Below are 22,673 nucleotides of genomic sequence, written 5' to 3' on the forward strand. Positions count from 1 at the left end.
ACCATCATTATTCCTGAGTCAATTCTGCTTCATTTGTATAATCTGGATATGGTATCTTTATCTATTGCATAGCTAGTCAAAACTTTTTCCCATTCTGGGGGTTGTCTCTTGTGTGTTGTAAACACAATGGACAAGGTGTTTGGTGCTTTGGTTTTTGTTGGGCTTTAAAAAAAATGATACTGTTTTATTTTGTTTATTTTTGGTCGGTCATGGGTTTAAACTCTGGGCTTGGACGCTGTCCCTGTGCTCTTCAGCTTTAGGAGAGCACTCTACCACTTGAGCCACAGTGCCACTTCCTTGTTGGGCTTTTATTGTGCATTTCGAAATCATGACCTCAAACTTGCCATGCAAGCTCTGTACTTTATGAACCACACTCCTAGATATTTTTCTTTCTTTATTTTCTAAATAGGGTCTCACATTTATGCCCCAGCCAGCTTAAACCCCAGTCATTTTAATACTTCCCTTCTTCCTGGATGACAGCATATGACAGCATGCACAACTATGCCTATCTTTTGGTAGTTATGATGAGGTCTTTACACACTTTTGCTTGGGCTGACCTCAATGTCTGCACTGATTTCCATAGTGAGTGCACTAGTCTACAGTCCCACTAATAGTACAGGAGAGTTCCTCTCCCTCCCCATCCTCATCAGCATTGGTTGCTTGTCTTCTGGATGATTTCATCCCTACTGGAGTGAGCCCTATTTTGGGCTTGTTTGGATCAACTCTCCGGAATTCCTTAAAATTGTGTGATTTTCACGGCAATATCTTCCTTCTTTACTTTTCTTGAAGCAGTTTTGCTGTGAAGTAAAAAAATCGAAACAAAAACAAAATCAGAAGACAAAGAAGATGTAGATTAAGCACATAATTCCTGCATGCCTGAGGACAGTCTCTGCCTGGCACCTTTGTGCCCCAATATTAGAGGGCTTCACACTGTTCTTGACACCAGCGTATGCTGGAGGAGATGGTACTGACCGTTTCTTCTTGTAACATTGTCAATTAGACATTGGTGTTTGGAAAAAAATCAAAGGGGGAACACAAATTTTTCCTCCTTTTAAATTATGTGTGTGTGTGTGTGTGTGTGTGTGTGTGTGTGTGTGTGTGTGTGTGTGTGTGTGTGTGTGTGTGTGTGTGTGTGTGTATCCTGGGGCTTGAACTCAGGGCCTTGGCTGCGCTGCTGTGCTCAAAGCTACTGTTCTACCACTTGAGCCACATATCCATTTTGATTTGTGGTGGTTAAGTGGAGAGAATAGGTCTCTTGGATTTTCCTGCCCAGGCTGGCTTCCACCCATGATTATCCTCAGATTTCAGCCTCCTGAGTGACTAGGACTATAGGTGTGAGCCATAGGTGTGCACCTTATATGTTAGTTTCATATTTCTTAAATTCTTCTTCCTCAAAATTTCCATTGCCTTTGGCAGAAACTTTGGTTAAATCTTATACGATCCAATTATTGAGGAACTTGTTCAACTATGCAAGAAGAGGATTTGTTTGTTTTTTGCCTGGTTTTAATTCCAAAATTCTACCCAGGATTGTATCTATGTGATAAACTCACACCTTTCCCCATAATATATTGAGCACTCATTGGGCTGATGGGTAATAAAATCAGGGATATGAGAAGAAGAAATTTACGTCTCAGCTCGTTTATGAGAAAATATAAGCAATGTATGTTTCTTTTCTTTTTTAAATTTTTTGGGTCAGTTGTGGGGCTTGAACTCAGAGCCTGCGTTCTGTCCCTGGGTCGTGTTCTCGGGTCGGGCCTGAACTCTGGGCCTGGGCGCTGTCCCTCAGTTTTTCAGCTCAAGGCTAGCATTCTAGCTTTTGAACCACAGTACCATTTCCAGCTTATTATTTTTGCTTATGTGGTGCTGAGGAATTTGACCCAGGGCCTCAGACATGCAAGGCAAGTGCTCTACCATTGAGCTACCTTCTCAGCCCCTGTCCTGGTCTCTTTTGCTCAAGGCTAGCCCTCTACCATCTTGAGTCACAGCTCTACCTCCAGTGTTTGAGTGGTTAATTAGAGACAAGAGCCATATTATGGGAACATTTCTGCTTGGACTGGCTTTGAGCTGCAATTCTCAGATCCTCAGATCCTCAGATCTCAGCCTCCTGAATTGCTAGGATTATAGGCATGACCCATCACTACCTGGCAAATGTGTATTTCTCATAAAAGCACAGACTATATGACATGTATAAGTTTGACTAAATTGGACCTTTCTACCACTAAACTTACTGGTGTAAGACAGCCTATGTCAACCTGATGAGATTGATTTGGGAAGAGAAAAGAGGAGGAGGGAGAGTGGAGGAAGGTGACTCTGATCACTATGCATCATTGTATAACAAATCGATGTTAATAAAAAATCAAAAACCAACAGGCAGCCGGTGTGATCTAGAGAGCCTCAGAGGAGTTTTCAAACTCAAGAATGCAATCCCACCCTACAAAATTAAGAAGAGTGAGGGAAGGCGAGAATGCTGAAAGGGATGACATTGATGAAGATTCATCATATCACAAAATACCTTGATAAATGGCAACTCCTTTGTAGAACTACTTAAAAAGAGTAAGAACAATAACAATAACAAACAGTTTTGTGGTTAGGGATGAGGTTGATAATGAATAAGTGACTTGTATACACACAGAATATCCCTGGTCACAGATACAGGACACAGTCCCTGCCTAGTCAGGTGCCCACTGGAGTGTTTACTTACTCATTTTCCACATCCTGGATAGTGTTAGGGAGAGGTCGATTTCTTGTTTCTGGAAGGCAGAGGACTGCAAGGACAGAAAGGATGGGGAAGGCTCCATAGAGAATCCAGGGCAGGTGGGGAGAATACACTGCTAAGGTCATAAAGAGAGGCGCCATCACTGCCCCTATTCTGCCGAAAAGTTCAGTGATTCCTGCAATGGTTGACCTTAGATTGCAAACAAAATAATAAAGAAAATGTTTAAGAACTTTACATGTATATTTTCTTTTTCTTTTTTACATTTTTTGGATCTGGTCGTGGGGCCTGAACTCTGGGCCTGGGACGGACATGTCCCTCAGCTCTTCAGCTCAAGGCTAGCGCTCTACCACTTGAGCCACAGCACCACATCTGGCTTTTTTTCTTTTTACTTATGTGGTGCTGAGGAATCGAACCCTGGGTCTCATGCATGCAAGGCAAGCACTCTACCACTGAGCCACCTTCCCAGCCTGTATATTTTCTTTTTCTTAAAAAAAATTTTTTTTTTTTGGATGTGGGGCTTGAACTCTGGGCCTGGGCGCTGTCCCTCAGCTCTTCAGCTCAAGGCTAGCACTCTTCCACTTGAGCCACAGTACCACTTCCTCCTTTTCTTTTTTTAAAGCCTTGATCTTCCTATGTAGACAAGGAGGAGACTGTCCTGACTTGCTCTCACAACTTCTTGGATTTCAGGTATCTGACATCATGCCTGCATCAAGTAAATTTTATTTATTGTCTTCATTTCATTTTGGAAGCAACACAATAAAGTTATTAAACACATAGGCTCTGGCAGCCAGTTGTCAATTGTCACACTTACTGCTAATGATTTAGAACCCTTAGTTTCATTATTCTTCAAATAGGGATACCTACAACACTAAATGAATGTTTTAGAAGGAGCACCTCTCTCAACATAATAGAGGATATATACTCAACTTACAACCCACAGTTAAACTTTTTCTTCTAGTCCAAGGCTTGAACTCAGGGTGTGGGTACTGTCCCTGAGCTTTTTCTCAGAAGGCCAGTCCTCTACTACTTGAGCCACAGCTCCATTAATGTCTTTCTTTGGTCAATTGGAGATTAGACACTTATGAACTCTTGCCTGAGCTGGTTTCAAACTGTGATCTTCAGATTTCAGCCTCCTAAGCAGCTAGGATTACAGGCAAGAGCACTGACAGTCAGCTTTCAATTAATTTTTATTTTTTTATTTTTTGTCTTTTTGGGTTCGGTTGTGGCACCTGAACTCTGGGCCTGGGCGCTGTCCCTCAGCTCTTCAGCTCAAGGCTAGCGCTCTACCACTTGAGCCACAACACCATTTCCGGCTTTTTTTTTCTTTTTGCTTATGTGGTGCTGAGGAATCAAACCTAGGGCCTGATGCATGCAAGGCAAGCGTTCTACCACTGAGCCATCTTCCCAGCCCCTCAGTTAATTTTTATGTCTAGCAATGTGCCATGTCCTTTAATGAAGTCATACTCTTCCCTTTTTTATTCATGTGTATTGTAAAAAGGATTTTGTATTTTGATAATTCTTATATTATGTGATATATACACAATCTACCTTAATCTCATTTACCCTGTTTTATTCTTTCTTATCTTCCCTCTCTCCTTTTTGAAACAATTTTAACACATTTCACTATTTTGTTTCCATACATACACAGTATTTCAGCCATAATCTCCCCATATCCTTCTCATTTTATGCTTCCAATGTTTGCTCGTTAATGATTATTATTGAATGAATTGTTAAGTGGATTGTTCTTTTGCTTTTTAATTCTTTGAGATCTTTATATGATGTATATTAATCCTTTATTTGATTAACATTTTGAAATGCTTTCTTTTCCGTTCTGTTGTCCTCTGATTGCCTGGTAATCATTTCTTTCACAATTCAGAAGTTTTTGTTCTCAATTCTTGATTCTACTTGCTGATCAATTAGAGTGTTATTCAGAAAGCTATCACCTCAATCAGTTTCACAGTTTCAGGCCATAATTAATATCTTGATCCATTTTGTAATGAATTGGTTTTTGTAGGGAGTGAGAGATAGTAACCTACTTTGAATTGCTTATATTTATTTATATATTGTGTTTCCCCAACTATTTGTTAAAGAGGCTATCCTTTTTGAATGTAAGTTTTTCCCCTTTGTTTAAGATCAGATCGCTAGAAGTTTGTGTGTTTTTTTTTTCTGTGTCTTCTTTTCCATCAGTCTAGGTGTCTACTTTTTGTGTTGGTACCATGTGGTTTTTGTTACTGTATCTCAATAGTGTATTTTGATGTTGGGAAGTTTGACATCTCTAGCAGTGTCCTGTTAGTTCAGGATTGCTTTGTCTAGTTAAGATCTTGTGTAATCTCATGAATTTTAGGATTGATTTTTTTCTATTTGTATAAAATGATATTGGAATTTTGGAACAGCTTGTATTGAAACTAGATTCCCTTCAGTAGTTCACCACTTTATTTATTCTACTGATTCATGAACATGGGAGATCTATTTTCTTTTTATCTTCATTGGCTTCTTTCAAAAAAAAAAAATTAGCACCCCCCAAGCAGAAGCAGCCCAGGGACAGCACTCAGGCCCTGAGATCAAGTCCCAGGACCAGCACCACAAATCAAAGTGATATGGGTCATCTATGAAAAGATCATGGCTTCTTTGTTAAAATGTGTCGTTTTTCTTGTAGCCCCTGCGCTGGCTTACTCCAGGGATTTAATTTTTGAGGCTATTGCAAGTACAACTCTTTTCTTTCTGACCCTCAGTATTATTGGTAAACAGAAAAACAACTGCTTTTTCCTCTTTCCTGGTTGTTGTTGTTGTTGTTGTTGTTTTGTTGGTGGTGGTGGTTTGGGGACTCTATTCCTCAAGGCTACCACTTTAAAGCACAGTTCCACTTCTGATCCTTGACTTTACAGGAAATAACTTTATTTTTTCCTTCTTAATGCAGTGTTGCCTATCAATTTTGACATATAGCCTTTATTATGTAGAGGTATGGTCCTTCTAAATATCTCCTTTAAATATTTAAATGTTTTATTATTTTTTGAAAGTTGAGAAGTTTTAATTTTGTCCCCACAATAAATGTCATTAGTTCAGAAAATCTTCTCTGGAAGCAGACCAGGTTTTGTTTTGTAATTTTTAAGTGTTATGTAGCCCAGGATGTCTTAAACTTGAGAGACAGTACCTCACTACAGTTGGGATGAGCTCCATATAGTGAATTGAATAGGTTGTGAGGCCAGTGGTATCAGCACCAATTCCCAGAGTTGCTAAAACCATGCGCAGGGTCTGCTGAGTTTCTGTGGAGAGGAAGACACATCAGAGGCAGGCATACTTGACTGGAGAAATCTGTCTACCCCAAACAATTATGAGAAGTTCTATTGGAGGGATTTGCTAGCAAGAAACATGTGATAAACAAACAGGACCTAGCAGAAACCGTGTAACAGATGAGCTAGTGAAAGCAGACTCTAGTATGTTTGGGCTTAAGCACTGAATGAAGGAATGGAAAACATTTGCTGCAACTCTCCCTGCCCATTTGAGTTTTATCAGACATGGCAGAGGCAGGGAAAGTCAGGAAATGCTCTTTTTGTTGTTGTTGTTCAGGATGTGGTAGGAATACATGGATAAAAATCTGAGGCATTGAGCCTGAGAAGATGGCTCATTGGTAAAGTGCTTGCCTTGCATGCATGAGGCCCTGAGCTAGATTCCTCAGCACCACATAAGCAAGAAAAAGAAAAGCCGGAAGTGGTACTGTGGCTCAAGTGGTAGAGCGCTAGCCTTGAGCTGAAGAGCTGAGGGGCAGCGCCCAGTACCAGAATTCAGGGCCCACAACCGGACCCCCCCAAAAAAAATCCGAGGCATTAATGACTCATGCCTTCAACAGTTTAGAACTAAGAACAGGAGATTATTTCTTGACATAGGACAGGTATTCCAACAGATGTACTAACAAGCGAACTGGATTCCGTTGGGAGTGAACTTTGTGAAGAAAGCAGGATCTAGATAACAAGCCAGGATTTTAAAATCTTAACATTAGGACTCTTATGAGAAAGCTAGTGCTGTGTTGGGAATCACTGACACAGAAAATGAAAAAAGTTTTGAAGCCTAATAAAAGTAGTCAAAGATATGATTAAAAACGAAGGTACTTTCAGAGGAGAGCCGGCTGGCAGCAGGAGATAGAAGGGAGTATACAGTTCTAGCTTCTTCAGATACATTCCTGCCGTGAGAACATGATGGAGGGGACCAATGTAGTCCCCACTGTAAGGGTTGAGAAGCTCGCTGCACACAAGGAAGACTCTAAGAGAAGTTCTCTCATGCAAAGAGCAAGGGGATTTATTCACCAAGCATGCAAGGGGCTCACTGAATACACAGGAACAGAGAGCCCTGAGCTGAAAGCAGGCAGGGTTTATAAAGGCAAAAGACTACAAAGTGACAAAAAGATACATTAACCAGGTGTTAACATCCCAGGGGGGTTAGCATCAGCTGGAGGTTATGGAACCAAAAGCTACAAAGTGACAGTAACTGGGTGTTAACATCCCAGGGCGGTTAGCATCAGCAGGGGGTTACAGAACCAAAAGCTACAAAGGGACAGTAACCAGATGTTAACATCCCAGGGCGGTTAGCATCAATGTCCCCTGAGTGAGATGAAGTTGTTTTTGCTAGAGTTATTTTTGCTCTTTTACTTTCTCACCCACAATCATCACTTAAAGTCATGCAATTAATATAGTAAATTGTGCTGTGTTGCTATTTAGGAATATATTATAAAAAAAGCTGGAATATACGGACTCAAGGGGTGACAAAGAGAAATGTACTCTTACCTGACTTACACAATCATAACCCCTCTTATATCTCCTTTATAAGAAAAAAAATTTAAGTGGGAAGGTGGCTCAGTGGTAGAGTGCTTGCCTTGCATTCCTGAGGCCCTGAGTTCTATTTCTCAGCACCACATAAGCAAAAAGAAAAAGCCAGAAGTGGCTCTGTGGCTCAAGTGGTAGAGCACAAGCCTTGAGCTGAAAAGCTGAGTGACAGTGCCCAGGCCCAGAGTTTAGGCCCCACGACTGGACCCCCCCCCCAAATAGAAAGAATAAATTTAAAAACCATACTTAAGTTAGTGTCTTGTCTTTTTCCTGTTGTATTCTTACTCTCTGCCTGAAGGCAAGGTTTTTTTTTATTGTTGTTGTTTATTTTTTGTTTTTGTTTTTCTAAATCTTATTCCAGTGGCCTGGTGTTCTGGTACATGCCTGAAATTCTAGCTATTTAGAAGGCTGAGATCTGAGGATGGCAGTTCAAAGCCAGCCTGGGCAGGAAAATTCATTAGACCCTTATCACTGATTTACCACCACAAAACTGTAAGTGATGCTATGGCTCAAAGTGGTAGAGTGGTAGTCAAGCCAAAGAGTTTAGAGACAGCAACCAGGCCCTGAGTTCAAGCTCCAGGACTGAACCCCTGACCCCAACCCCCCAAATCAACAACAACAACAAAACCCTTCATTCAAATCAATGAGCCTCTTTTCTTAAACTGTTGCATTTAGAGTGTAACAAAGGAGAGAATGACCAAGATAGAAAGACTTGATAAATTGGAAAAAATAATTCCAGGGAGAGGATTGTGTGTCTTCCTGGGTTTACAATTGCAAGATATTTGATAACACAATGCATGCAATTAGTTCTGAAGAAATTGTTAGGTATCAGTGGCACTGATGTTCAGATTTATCGTAGATTTGATAAGGACAGCCTCGGGTCCTGAAGAACATTGGCTCCTTAAGAACTTTGGCTCAGTAAGAGCCTAAGTTTTGCCAAAAACTGCTGTAGGGACAGCTTCTAAGCCTTCACATTAACTTCATGGGATCCTCCGGTTATCCATGGTGATGCCATTCTTTTGGCCCAGATGAGTAAACCAAAGAAATTTCTGGAAGATAGGAGACATTACTTACTTTTCCCCAACTCATTTCTCACCTGGGGACAAAAAGGTGCTGACCAGAATCGAAAGTCCTGTCAGGAACATGAATAGTATCTGACTTTGTTTTCGGCCCAGATAATTTAATACCAAGAAGGCAACGAATCTGCTGATGAGTGTGACAAGGCCGAAGAGAATCTGGAACAGAAAGATGTTGCTCCCCAGGTGCTGCAGGTTGAGTATCAGGCCGAAGAAGGGTATGGCCAGTGCCATTCTGAAGTTAAAAGAATAAAAACACATTTAAGATGATAGAGCAAATTAATTTCAGATACAAAGGAAAAGAAGATCAGTGAAGCCGGGCGCCGGAGGCTCACGCCTGTAATCCTAGCTACTCAGGAGGCTGAGCTGTGAGGATCCTGGTTCAAGTCCGTGAGACTCTCATGAAAACCGGAAGTGGCGCTGTGGCTCAAGCGGTAGAGTGCTTGCCTGGAGCTGAAGAGCTCAGGGATAGCGCCCAGGCCCAGAGTTTAAGCCCCATGAACGACCAAAAGAAAAAAAAGATCACTGAATTCCTTGCTTTCCCTGGGGAAATAGTACAAGATTCCCTGCAGGTGAGCACAAATGTAACAGTAGACATTAGATTTCGGTTCAAATCATTGTGACTCATACTTTCCTGCCTATGACATATTTTGGTAAAAATTCTTCATGAACTTCAAAATACTGTTTCATCATCACTACGGACTAGATGAAGAAATAAGATTAATCTCTATTAAGTGACTTGTTCTGTATCTCAGCACTGGTATGGAACCCTCTTCCATTCAACCTCTGTAATGTTCATTCCAATTACTGTATGCTTTTTGTCTCATAAGATGTGAGATATTTAGCAAATTTAGTCAGAGATGTCTTCAACATACACGTATTCAAAACATATACAGCATTTAAAAATATATTATAATCTTGGGCTGGGAAGGTGGCTCAGTGGTAGGGTACTTGCCTTGCATGCTTGAGGAACTGGGTTCAATTCCTCAGCACCATATGACAAGAAAAAGCCAGAAGTGGCACTGTGGCTCAAGTGGTAGAGCGCTAGCCTTGAGCTGAAGAGCTAAGGGACCGTGCCAAGGCCCAGAGTTAGGCTCCATGACCAAAAAAACAAAACAAAACAAAACAAACCTATTATAATCTTATATCTTTTTTTTTTTTTTTGGCCAGTCATGGGCCTTGAACTCTGGGCCTGGGCACTGTCCCTCAGCTCTTCATCTCAAGGCTAGCGCTCTACCACTTGAGCCTCAGCGCCACTTCCAGCTTTTTTCTTTTTGCTTATGTGGTGCTGAGGAATCGAACCCATGGCCTCATGCATGCAAGGCAAGCGCTCTACCACTGAGCCACCTTCCCAGCCCTAATCTTATATCTTATATATAACGTGTATACTTTATATTATATATGCTATGTATTATGTATGTTACCTATAGCTTATATGTTTAAAATATATCTTGAATATAATAAGTATGTATAATTGACTTTCAAATTAAACACATACAATGGAATCATGTGCATTTTCACCAGCAGTCATAGGGCTTTGTTTTTTGTTTGTTTGCCAGTCCTGGGGCTTGAGCAATGGCCGAAGCACTGTCTCTGAGCTTCTGTGCTCAAGGCTATTATTCTACCACTTGAGCCACAGTGCCACTCTGGCTTTTTCTGAGATTATTGGAGATAAGAGGTTTATAGACTTTCTGGTGTCAGATCTCAGCCTCCTGAGTAGGCAGGTTCACAGGCATGAGCCACTGATGCCAGGTCGTGTGCACTTTTCATTTAATTTAATCAATGTAAAATGCATCATACTGGTTAGTGTCTCATGCCAGAACTCCGGTGGGCTTTAGGAAAGTGAATCCAAGCCCAAAAAATTGTTTCAGTAAATCTTTCCAATGCTTTCTCTCTAATAATAGAAATTCATGGTCTTTTAGATTTTCTCTTGTTTTCTTCCCCTGCTCCAAGTATCTCAATGCCACTATAATATAACAAAGAGAAGAGAGTGTTTTATTTCTATACAAGGATTGTGACTACTTGCTCTAAAATGATATACTCACTTGCAATTAAAAGAAACACATTTAATAATACTTAGTGTTTAAGAAGCATTGACTGGGATTTTTCCTTGTATGTTGTGCTAAAATTCATGACAATATTGGCCTAGGGAACTTTTAGTTGCTCAATATACAGATGGAAAACTATTGTCACACACCAATTAATAGCATCTCTGGGCAATAGACTGTTGGAGAGCACTCTCCTTTGTTATTAAAAAATTTTAATTGTTGTTACAAAGATGATGTACAGAGGTGTTAGAATTCCATAAGTCAGGGAAAGAGTTTATTTCTGTCACTGTCCTTTGGAGGGGAATCATAGTTGGGAAGGCACTACAATTTCAATAACCAGCAACAAACCATATCAAAATAGAAGATGGGAAATGCTGGTGGGGAACCCAGGGACCTGACTGCTCTGCTTTAAGAGGACAAAGAATTCAGGGTGGGTCAATGAACTCCCTGAAGGTACTAAGTTCCAACACATCTGTGGTAAGTGAATTATCCCAGAAGCCGTATTTTGGAAGATAGAATTTTGGAGTCTTTATTACACAGCAGGCTGCATGCAGCCAGTTGTTACAAAGGCCTGTAGTTCCCAAGTACATATAACACAGTTAGGAAACAGTCCAGAGAGCAAAGAAGGAACAAAAACAAAGCAAGAAACCAATTCAGCTTCAATTGAGAGTGAGTTGAGATGCTACAATGACCAGGGATGAGCCAGGAGCCAGGACACAGGACAGGATCATGGAGACACATGGCATAGCATCCCTGCCTAAGTAGGGCCCATGCAGGGGGCAAGTTCACAGGACACTTCCCAGGTACTGGACTACAGGTTCATCAACCTATCAGCCAAGTGCCTGCCAGTATCTCCAGGGATCAAGGTATGCCCCTTACCTGAAGGTTGGCGATATCACCCTCCCCCACAATGAAAGCAAGTTAACATCTGCATTTCTCTGAAGCAGAGCCTCCTAGCTCACCTTGAACTAAGCATCTGCATTTCAAAGGATGGTTTGTGTCACCTCTAGGCCAGCCCCCCTTTCCCCCCCACCCCCATCTCCTGCTTAGGTACCAGGATATGTGCAAGAAATTATTTAGGCTCAGCTACCTTACTTCATATCCAAAGGGAGAATATGGTTTTGAGTGAACAGAAGCATTCAAGATCCAAGGTTCAGCAGATTAGAAGCTTCCTGTGTGTAAGGGGAAAGACAACATACTAAGGAAAGAAAGAGAAGAAGACCATTAGGAACTGTGAAAGAGAGGACAGCTAAACACCTGGAGGTGCAGAAAGGCCATGGAGAGAAAAGAAGAAAACATCCATACTTGAAGGAGGTTATGCCAAAGCCACTACCACAAGGGCTGCCAGGCAAGCTGGGGGACCACAGAGTAGACATCCTGGACACAGGAACAAACATGAAACCCAGTGTGGATGTGGGATTTGGTGTGATAGTGACTCTTGTTGGGCAGTCTAGAACTGGAGCACAAAGGAATTCTGTCACTCTCCATAGCTCAGAGTGTACATATATTGGGTGAATGTCAGTGACTCACACCTGTAATCCTAGCTCCTTAAGAGGCTGGGATCTGGGCTGGGAAGGTGGCTCAGTAATAGAATGCTTGCCTCCTATGCATGAAGCCCTGGTTTCGATTCTTCAACATCACATAAGCAGAAAAAGTTGGAAGTGGCTCTGTGGCTCAAGAGGTAGATTGCTAGCCCTGAGCTGAAGAGCTGAGGTACAGTGCCAAGGCCCAGAGTTAGGCCCCATGACCGAAAAGAAAAAGAGAGAAGGGGGGGGGGGGAGTGGCTGAGATCTGAGGTTTAAGTTTCAAAGCTAGCCTGTGCAGAAAGTCTGTGAGACTCAGGCAGAGTGGAGGTATGCCTCAACTGGAAAAGTGCTAGCCTTGAACAAACAAGGTAAGGGACAGTGCCCAAGTCCCAAGTTCCAGCCCCAGGATCAGCAAACACACACCGATATACACATAGGGCATTTTTTTTTATTAACTTGGAATTTGTTGGGGGAAGCCAAAACTAATCCTTTTTTAATATACCAGGAGTTCCCCCCCACCCCTGAAAATCAAAATACTGGTTTCTCATAAGCCCTCAGGGTCAGGAAATATGATGTTTGTTGAGACCCCAGGAAATGTGGAAAGCCCTGCTGATTGTTGTGGTTGAAAGACCCCAGACTCCTGGGATACTTTTGTCTACGGGAGGGCGCCCCAGAAGCTAAGACTCCAAACCAGTAGATGCAACAAGCAAGAGGAGTTTATTCAGCATTTGCGCAAACGGTCTCTCTGCCCCAGCAAGGGAGAGAGAGCCCCAAGCAGCGGTTACAGTATTCTTAAAGGCAAAACCACAAGATTAGCATATAACACCAGGTGTCCCCCGGATTGGCCCATTTAGAAGTCACTATGTACTCCAGCAATCATTTTTACTACGCGGGGAAGTTTATAACATTCTTTGTAAAATTGATTGGCTCGGGTGATTTAAAGGAGGTAGTTACTCTGGGAGGTAAGAGTTAGGGGAGTTCACATAGTAACAGGCTTGTGATTGATTAACATTTGGCCTCGTTTGCTGGACTTGCCAGGTGGTCCTTATCTTGGGTCCCATTCTTGGGTCCCATTTTTGGGTCCCATTTGGCCACTTGGGGAATTTACTTGTTTGTTCTTTATCTATGACCACAGACCTTGTCCCAGGCCGGCATCTAGGCTCCGAGACTTTTTACTCAGTTCCTTATTTCCAGAAGGGAGGGGGGTTAGTGCTAGGGCGAGCAAGTTTACAAAAGCAAAATCAACAGTTAGCAATTGTAAAATGTAATTCTAATTTTTAATCTTTCAATGGTAAGGTTGTGAGATCTGCAGCTCTGTTTGGTTATCAATAGCCCAGATAAGATCAGCCCTGTTTGGTTAACAATAGTAGAACAGCCAGGCCATCTAGCCCTATCCTGCCCCCCAGGAGAAAGAATACCTGCTTGCTTTGTGTGGGCCCCCCCAAATTCACTGGCCTAATCAAACCAGAATGATAGATTAGTTAGAACAGATAGTATGAGATGGACTCTAACTCCACTGGCCACTGACATAAATATGCACTCTTTATGTGGGTGTTGTAAACATTTTGGCCACCTGCCTGTGTCCAGGCTTGACCACATGGATTTTGCCTTTAAAAACCCTAGCTTGTGGGCCATTCAGGGTCAGAGTTTTCATGTGTGCTGCATCCCTGGCCGGTCAGCTTTCCTCTTCGGCAGTAAAGTCATCTTTTTACTTGAGGCTATCTCTGAGTAGTGGACGCTTTTCCCCATAACAGAACTCAAGGGCTAACAAAAACTTTTTTTTTTTTTAAGAAGCAAAATAATCTCAGAAAGGGAGCAATAATTATGGTTATTATTTTTCTTAATGAGATAAAGGTAGAAGAGAAATGATTCAAGAAATGAAAATGTGCTCATTTGGTTGGCTAACATATGGGCCTATGGATTTATAAAATGGATCTGGATGAACACAGAATTTATGCCTTTTTCTTTTTTGTAAGTAATGGTGTTTTATCTCAGGCATGAGAACTTGGATTCTGTTACTTTACCTACAACCCCAGCTCGTTTTCCTTTTGTTATTTTTCAAAGAGAGTCTTGCTTTTTGCCAGGGCCATCCAGGACCCAAACCTGCCTACATATGCCCCTGCATAGCTGTGATGACACCACCCCTTTCTTCTGATTGGTTGAGATGAGGTCTTGTGAACTTTTTGGCTAAGCTGGCCTTGAACTGTGATCCTCCCAACATCAGCACTTAGAACACTTAGAATCATGTTGTGAGACTCTGAGCCTGGCTGCAATTTTCCTTATGTAAGTTCTATTTCAATAAAAACTAAAAAGATAAAATGTTCAAGTATGTTTCACAGTAGACTACTCCATATGCTAATATGCAGTGCTGAACTTTGTTCTGGAATGTGATTTCCATATTTTCTGTAGTTCAGTCTCACTGAGAGATCTCATAAGGTAACTAAAGATCTCATAACTAAGATCGCATAACTAAGATCTCATAAGGTAATTAAACATAAACCCTTTAATATGATTTTTCTTATCTTATGTATTGATCTGTTGTATACAATGCTGCCACTGTTTTGTTTTGTTTTTTGTTTTTGAGAATCCTGGGGCCTGAACTCAGGGCCTGCATGTAGTCCCTGAACCTCTTGGTGCTCAAGGCTAGCACTCTACTACTGGAGCCATAGCACCACTTTCTGGTATTTTCTTAGTCATTTAATGGAGATAAGCGTCTCATGGACTTTCCTACCCTGGGCTGGCTTTGAACTATGATCCTCAGATCTCAGCCTTTTGAGTAGCTAGGATTACAGGCATGAGCCACCAGTGAAAGACCTGACCAATAATTTACCTGAGACCTCATTTTATTCTGGAATTTAGCCTCTGACCTACTGCAGTGCTAAAGGCAGAAAATTCCACAGAAAGTTAAATAGAAACAGTCCTTGGAAAACTGCAGATGATGCTTACCTAAGATAAGCCAAATTGCCTGAGATTCCAGACAGCACCCCACCTAGGAGTAGTGACCAATATCTAACCAGAAAGTCCTGCAGTTCTGCATGTACTCCCTTGCACCACCCTTGTGACTTTAACCAATCATTTTAAAGCGCATCAACCTCTTGATCGGACCAATAACTCTTTCCAAATTTTTTCCCGCCATTGGACCCACGAACCATGTATTAGAGATGTTTTATGATTTTCCCGCGGTGTGTGTTGAGTTGTCAAGGAATGATATGATGAGTGCAAAGCCCCAGCCTTCCCCAAAGAGTGTATAAAACGGCTGCAAACCCCAGGCTCGGGCCTCTCAGCGTCACCAGTTGTTTGTTGTGTGCCCAGAGAACCTAGCTAGCTTGCAATAAATACCTCACTGCTGATTACATCGATCTTGGTCTCTGGTGGTCTTTTTGGGCATCCCGAACTCAAGCATTATACCAGTCCCTGGCCTGCTGTTGCTATTGTTTTTGAAAGAATAAATGTAGTTCCTCTCTAATAAGATATTGGAGGTAAAATATATTGATAAGTTTATTTAAAGGAACATACCTGATAAAACTCAGGCAGCAGCTTCTCATACACAGCCTGGGTGTGTGGAGCAACTGAAAAATGGGTATTTTTGCCTTGGCGTCCTCAAACTCCTCCTGCAGGTTGGATTTCACAAACTTGGACAACAAAAGTCATAAGCATTCATGAGATGTCAATAATGTGCCAATTATTTTGCTAAATACTAGAAGATGAAACACATATGGTGTGTTGAATCCTCAAGGAAAACTACAGAGTAGGGACTTGGGCATTAAATCCATCTAAGGTGGGAAGAACCATGAAAGATACAGGAAGAGGGGAATTAGATAAGATTAAAGCCTGTTTAAATACTGAGGCAAGGACAAGTAAAGAACCTTGACATTTAAGAGTATGTGTGTGTGTGTGCGCGTGAGTGTGTGTGTGTGTGTGTGTGTGTGTGTGTGTGTGTGTGTGTGTTGGTCCTACGGCTTGAAGTCAGGGCCTGGGTGCTGTCCCTGAGCTGCTTTTGCTCAAGGCCAGACTCTAACACTTGACCGTAGCAACTCTTTTGCCTTCTTTTTTTAAAAAAATTTTTTGGGGGGGGTCCGGTTGTGGGAACTGAACTCTGGGCCTGGGTGCTGTCCCTCAGGTCTTCAGCTCAAGGCCAGTGCTCTACCACTTGAGCCACAGCACCACTTCCAGTTTTTCTTTTATTTTTGTTTATGTGGTGCTGAGGAATCCAACCCAGGGCTTCATGCATGCAAGGCAAAGGCTCTACCACTGAGCTACCTTCCCAGCCCTCTTTTGCCTTCTTCTGTGTGGTTTTTGGGAGATAAGAGCCTCAGGCTGGCTTTGAGTCTTGATGCCCTGTTCTCAGCTTCCTGAGTAGCTAGGATTACAGGGGTGAGACAGATGTGCCTGGCTTGTGTTTATTATTTTTATAACAGTTTATTCATTTACTACATTAGGCCTGTGGAGAGTTAATACTGGATATGACAGACTGTTCTATCAGTGAGTTAGTATTTTAGATTATCCAAGTAAAGACACAAAATACAAAATGAGGAAGTGTTGCTGAAATGTTTCTTGGGACACTATTTAGTAATACTGTTTATTTGAAATGTTATCTATCATTAATGACAGATGTGAAGAATTCAGAGCTCTGATTGAAAGGCAAGAATTTGTTGCTGAGGACCAGTCTGCTAGAATTTTCTATGCCTTCAAAACTACAATAGGAATTTCTAACCTTTGCCTAGCTGGATTCAGCTAGGCTCTGGATTCCTTTGTATGTTACCTCTCCCTTTTGAACAAAAACAATACAGTATTTCCACAGTGCTCATATAATCATTGCATTTTGGATGATTTTGGGACAGGTGGACTTTTTTTTTACTCTGTAGTTTCACAGATTTATATACAAAGATTCTATAATCAGAGAACAATGCTTAAGTAGTCCCATCCACATTTACACCTCATTAAAATGTTAAGATTCTGTGGGCTAGAGGTGGAAATCATTTTCGTAGCATGTAAGAGGCCCTTAATTTAGTACCCAGCACTAGGAAAAATAGATTCTGAACTTTGAGCATATGTTGGTTGTAATGAAAGGAAACTTTTGGAGACACTGCTATTTCATATAGCAGAGGGATGACATTACTTTGATGGGGAACATACAACCTTTGTGTCTTCCTTGGTTAGCGTTTTCTTATGTGGCATTTGCTGTCTTTCAGAGCAGCCTGTGGGCACGTTTGTCCGCAGTGCCACTGCCACCCAGTTTGGTGATGTGTCAAAGGCCTCCTCCAGCTCTTATCACCTTAGTCCTTTCTAGACCATTAATGCTGGCTGAACACTTTTTGGTTTTCTCACCAATGCCTGGCACATAGACTGGATTAGCACCTATTTTGTATTAGACTGTCCCACATTTTTTCAGCCCTAGTTTAAAATGTTTCTTGCAGACAGATGCTATGAAGTTAATTCCATTAGTAATATCCAACACTGTGCTGACACACTTTATGTATTCAAAGCTATTTATTTAAGTCTTTCTTTACTTAAGTTGCTCCTGGGACTTGAACTCAGGGGCTAGGCATTGCCCTTGAGCTTTTGTGTTCATGGCTGCCACTGTGCCACTTGAGTCATAACACCACTTCCAACTTTTGGGTGGTTAATTGGAGATATGGGCCTCACAAACGTTCCTTCCTGGGCTAGCTTTGAGACTCGATCCTCAGAGCTCAGCCTCCTGAGTAGGTAGGATTATAGGCATGAATCACTAGGGCCCTGCTACAAAGATTTTAAAATGAGTCAGTAAAATGTATCTATGAGTAAGCCAGCCATATTAGGACCTAGGTTCTAGAAATATGGAGAAAAACAAATAAGAGAAACATCAACAAACCCCACAACAAGAAAAGAAATGCAAAAAAAAAAAAAAAGATTTTCAAAGAGCTTTTCTACATAGGCAACATCTTAGTACTCTCTGATAATGACAGTGTAAATGTCAGAGAAAGAAGGACTTTTATATAATTACTGCCAAAGCACTTGGATTAGAGAAGAGTTCCTATTTGTTGCCTACTAAGTATTTAATTTTTGAAAGAAATGCATGGAAGTTAAAATGATGTTTAATGCTTTCCCTAAAGTGAACCATGATTGATTGAACTAATGAGAAAGGGTTACTGCTTCCTTGCCCATATGTGTGTCGTGTGTGGGAAATTGCTCTTTTATTCAAACAATGATGTGATTTCTGACAAAAGATAGACACATTTTTTATTTGGTTCCTGTTTCCCTACACAATAATAAGACTGTGGGGGAACTAAGACCGTGATGTGCAAGTGTCACTTAGAAGCAGCGTGCTCAGGAGGCTGAGAACAGAAGATCCCAGTTCAATGCCAGCCTTGGCAGGAAAGTTCCCAAGACTCATATCTCTAGTCAATCAACCGAAAACCGGATGTAGCATGGTGGCTCAAAGTGACAGAGTGGTAGCCTTGATGGAAAAAGCTCACGGTCAGTATCCAGGCGGTGACTTCAAGCCCCATGACCGAAAAAACAAAAACAAAAAAACTTCTCACTTAGAAAATTCTAATTTGGGATATGTCTAAAGGACCCAGAATAGTAGGGTTGTGAGTTCAAATCATCCATTCCCAGTAATCAGCCCCCTTCTCAGATCACCTCAATGCTCAGGGTCTCCCCAGCATTCTTCTTTCCATTTATACGTGCAACTCTTCTAAGTTCCTCTAAGCCCTTTTCTAGCTGATTGCTAAAAACCAGCCACCGAGCAGACTCTACCAGCATCCTGAAAAAGAAGACAACACAGCTACAGTAAACATCTAACCTCTTATTTTACACATAACTTTAATCTGAAATATCTTTTCCTCTCCATTTCATATAGACTTTGTATATCATAGTAGAGTCATTTCTGATTAAATCTGCCTTCTCTGGTGGACTTATAGGAAGGGTATCTAAGTGTTTGTTTGTTGAAAGTAATTATAGACAACAAGGAGGAATGAACAAATAGTCTGAGTATCCATTGACATTCCAATGGTTAATATCCCTATATGATCTATATGCCATATAATTAATCTCTGTAGAGGGTTTTTTTCAGTGATTTTATACACAATAAAATACTACACACTGGGAACTGCTGCTCAGACTTCTAATTATATCTAATCAGGAGGCTGAGGTCTAAGGATCACAGTTTGAACCAGTCTGGGCAACAAAGTCCATGAAAATTTTATTCCATAGACTGATCAAAAACCAGAAGGAAAGTTGTTGGCTGAAGTCGTAGAGTTTGCTAATTTTATCAATTTTGTTCAAAACTAAAAATGTACAAAGCAGTAAGGATTGAAGAAGTCAACGAAAGTTGGGAAGACCTCTCATGTTTATATACTACTGAAACTTTCTACTGCTTCAATACAGCCCCCATCAGAATTCTAGTGACATGCCTTGTGTAAATAGAAAAGGCAATGTTAAAACAGATAGGGAAGTGCAACAGACTCTGCCGAGTCAAAGCATTCCTGGACAAAAAAAGCAATGCTGGAGGTATCACAATATTTGGCTTCAAATTGTGCTACAAAGCCAGAGTAATGAATCACCATGGTACTGGAAGAAAAAAAAAAGATATGTATTCCAATGGAATAGAATATAAGCCCTAGAAATAATCCACAGACTGGAATATTATTACCCAAAAATAAAAACAAAATTATGTTGTTTATAGCAAAGTGGAAGGAACTGGAGATCATCGAGTTAAGTGAAAAAAGCAAGACTCTGAAAGGCACATATCATATACTCTTGTCGGCAAATCTGGACTTAAATATATTTTATATGATATGGCACCTGTATGTTATGACTGTAAAAGGAGCCCAGTTGCTGGGGAGCCATAGGAACACAGGGAGATTGAAGTCAGTAGTTGATGGGGGTGGAGTGCAAATATAACTGCATTCTGTAAAAAACTGCACAGTTAAGCTTGTTAAACTAATTAAAGTTATTTTTTAAAAAAGAGGGGAAGAAGGCATAAGAAAAGCAAGTAGAAGGTGTGAGTATGTTCAAAGTGCATTATTTACTTGCGTGAAAATAGCTCCTTGAGACCCCTCTTATTCCAAGCAACATATGCTTAAAAAGGAAAGAAAAAAAGATTCCATAATAATTCTGTGGTTAAGATAGAAAAGTGCTCACTCCATAGCTGCAGCCTCCTTGCAGAGTACATTCTGTTCTCCTTTGTATCTCAATAGCACAGTGGTGACTATGGGTGAGGTGACAGGATCATTTAGAGATTACACAGATCTCAAGTGTCAGGTCCTCCCTCTAAGCCTCTATTTCCCCTTTCATTAGAGTTAAAGGCCACACATATTGTCCATACCTTGATAACACGCAGCAGACCAACAGAGGTATGGATAATATCAGCTGCAGGGTGATCCAGCTGCGAAAGAAAAAAGCCAGTCCTCCCAGGAGCATCTGCCCAGTACTGTAGGAAGCCAACATTGCTACCATAGCTTGGGATTGAGGTCTTGTCCACTCTACAACTGGAAGAAAACACAGTTGTAATTATAGTTGTATGGTTATAATTATTTTTACCAAATCATGTTTTCAAGACATTTCTAGTCAAGAAGGAAATTAAAGGATCAAATGACTTACTTACTGAGAAATGAAGAGTTTGCTAAAATAGGCACGAGAGACAACCCAGCTAAGAATCGCAGGGAACAGTAAACAAGGAAGGTGGGAGCAAAGGCTGCACAGGTGTCACCGATGGCCATTTGGAATAAACACCACCTGAAGATGGTTTTCCGCCCAAACCTAAGAAATATTGGACTATGTGAGATAATTCAAGACCAAAAACAATAACACTAAAAACAGCCAAAGATATCACATCATGAAATTTAAGGTAGATACTAAATCCTTCTATAAAGATTAGGTATCATTGATTTGAAATATGCTATTCTTTAAATAAATATTAAATATTAATCAATGCTAAATATTATTTCTACATTATACTTGAGATTTGTTGCAATTTCTATATTAGCCAACAGCTGAAATAGAAGAAGCTGAGAAATTTGACAATGAATGCGATGTCCACAGTCTCTCAGTGAGGACACGCAAAGTCACCATAAGAACTCTGGTGCCATGTCAAGCCATATAAAAAAGAAGATAACATATGAGAGTTTGTCAGTAGTGTTCATTAGTAGACACATATTTGGGATGACAGGTTTGTGTGTTATGTATGCTTAGAGTCCTGAGGAGTGAAATCAAGAAAGTTCTGCTATCTTTATTAGTGTCTGTGCACTGTCAAGGTGGATGTCCATCTTGTTTGACAGACAGAATGGGAAGACAATCCATCAACGTTTCAGATAGATAGCTAACACCCTCTCTCAGCTGTGTCTGGCTTCTTGTGCCTTGGAAAGTCTGTTTCATCATGAACAATAGACAACTCAGAAACCTCCTCTCCCTTCAGGAGTGGATAGAAAGTTCACAGAAGAGAGAATAAGGCTCAAAGAAGATTTAAACCATCTAAATAGACCCATATCAGGCAATGAAACAATAAGAGATCTCCCATACAAGAAAAGCCCATGACCAGATGGATTCACAGTTGAATTCTATAAGGCCTTCAAAGCAGAACTGACACCAGTATTCCTCAAACTTTTCTATGAAATTCAAAGCAAATGTTCACTTATAAACTCATTCTACGAAGCCAGCATAACCCTCAATCCCAAAACCAAACAAGGACTTATCAGAAAAAGAGAGAGAGAGAGAGAACTATAAATCTATTTTTGATGAACATCGATGCAGAACTTCTCAACAAAATTCTGGCCAATCACTTCAACAACTCATCAGAAAACATACATAATGAGCAAACAGTATTTACTCCAGGGATGCAAAGCTGGTTCAATATTTCCAAGTCAATTGTTGTAATCATCATATCAATAGAGGTAAGGTCAAGAACCACATGATCGTTTCCATAGATGCAGGAACCTCGAAAAAAAAAAACCCCTAACTTCCAAGAACCAACAATGAATTAATAAATGGGCAAAAGAACTGAACAGAGACTTTCCAAAAGGAGTACAAATTAGCCAGGTGCTGGTGGTTGTAGTCCTACCTACTGAGGAGGCTGATATATGAGGATCATGGGCAGAAAAGATCGTTAGACTCTGAGATCCAATTAACCATCCGTTCCCCCACCCCCCAAAAAAACCCAGGAAGTAGATTTGTGGCTCAAGGTGGTATAGTGCTACCCATAAGCAGAGAACTCAGAAGACAGCACTAAGGCCCTAGGTTCAAAGTCCATGGTTGACACCCCTCCCCCACAAAAAAGAAAAGAACTACAAATGGCCAAGCAATACATGAAGAAATGCTGACTATCTCTGGTGACAAAGAAATGGTCATTGAAACAAAACTTGAATTCACCTCACTCTAGGCAGAATAGTTATCATCAAAAACGTAAGCAAGTAATGGAGGCAAGGATTTTTTTGGGGAAATCACACTTTTTTTATATACTACATTTGGACCATAAACAAATGTGAGCACTGGAAAAAACCAGTATAGATGTT

The 22,673-nt window shown here is 40.9% G+C and overlaps 1 protein-coding gene across 3 annotated transcripts in view; it reads right to left on the reverse strand.

Annotated features, from left to right (window-relative positions):
• Nucleotides 1-383: 383 nt before the first annotated feature.
• LOC138824228 (steroid transmembrane transporter SLC22A24-like) overlaps nucleotides 384-22,673 on the reverse strand; it is a 29,004-nt gene continuing 6,714 nt past the window's right edge. Inside the window, exons 3-10 of one of the 3 annotated variants that reach the window (XM_070017904.1) lie at nucleotides 20,771-20,925; nucleotides 20,492-20,654; nucleotides 18,805-18,928; nucleotides 15,700-15,794; nucleotides 8,630-8,844; nucleotides 5,868-5,979; nucleotides 2,702-2,905; nucleotides 384-797 (exon numbers count right to left, since the gene is read on the reverse strand). In XM_070017904.1, coding sequence (XP_069874005.1) covers nucleotides 737-797; nucleotides 2,702-2,905; nucleotides 5,868-5,979; nucleotides 8,630-8,844; nucleotides 15,700-15,794; nucleotides 18,805-18,928; nucleotides 20,492-20,654; nucleotides 20,771-20,925 — 1,129 coding nt within the window. In that variant the 3' untranslated portion in view covers nucleotides 384-736. Of the gene's footprint in view, nucleotides 798-2,701; nucleotides 2,906-5,867; nucleotides 5,980-8,629; nucleotides 8,845-15,699; nucleotides 15,816-18,804; nucleotides 18,929-20,491; nucleotides 20,655-20,770; nucleotides 20,926-22,673 lie in introns of all 3 variants that reach the window. The other 2 variants (XM_070017903.1, XM_070017905.1) reach the window with 2 other exon arrangements.

Source organism: Dipodomys merriami, unplaced genomic scaffold (genome assembly GCF_024711535.1).
Source record: "Dipodomys merriami isolate MVZ:Mamm:240054 unplaced genomic scaffold, mDipMer1.0.p SCAF_128, whole genome shotgun sequence".
In the NCBI taxonomy this organism is placed as follows: Eukaryota; Metazoa; Chordata; class Mammalia; order Rodentia; family Heteromyidae; genus Dipodomys; species Dipodomys merriami.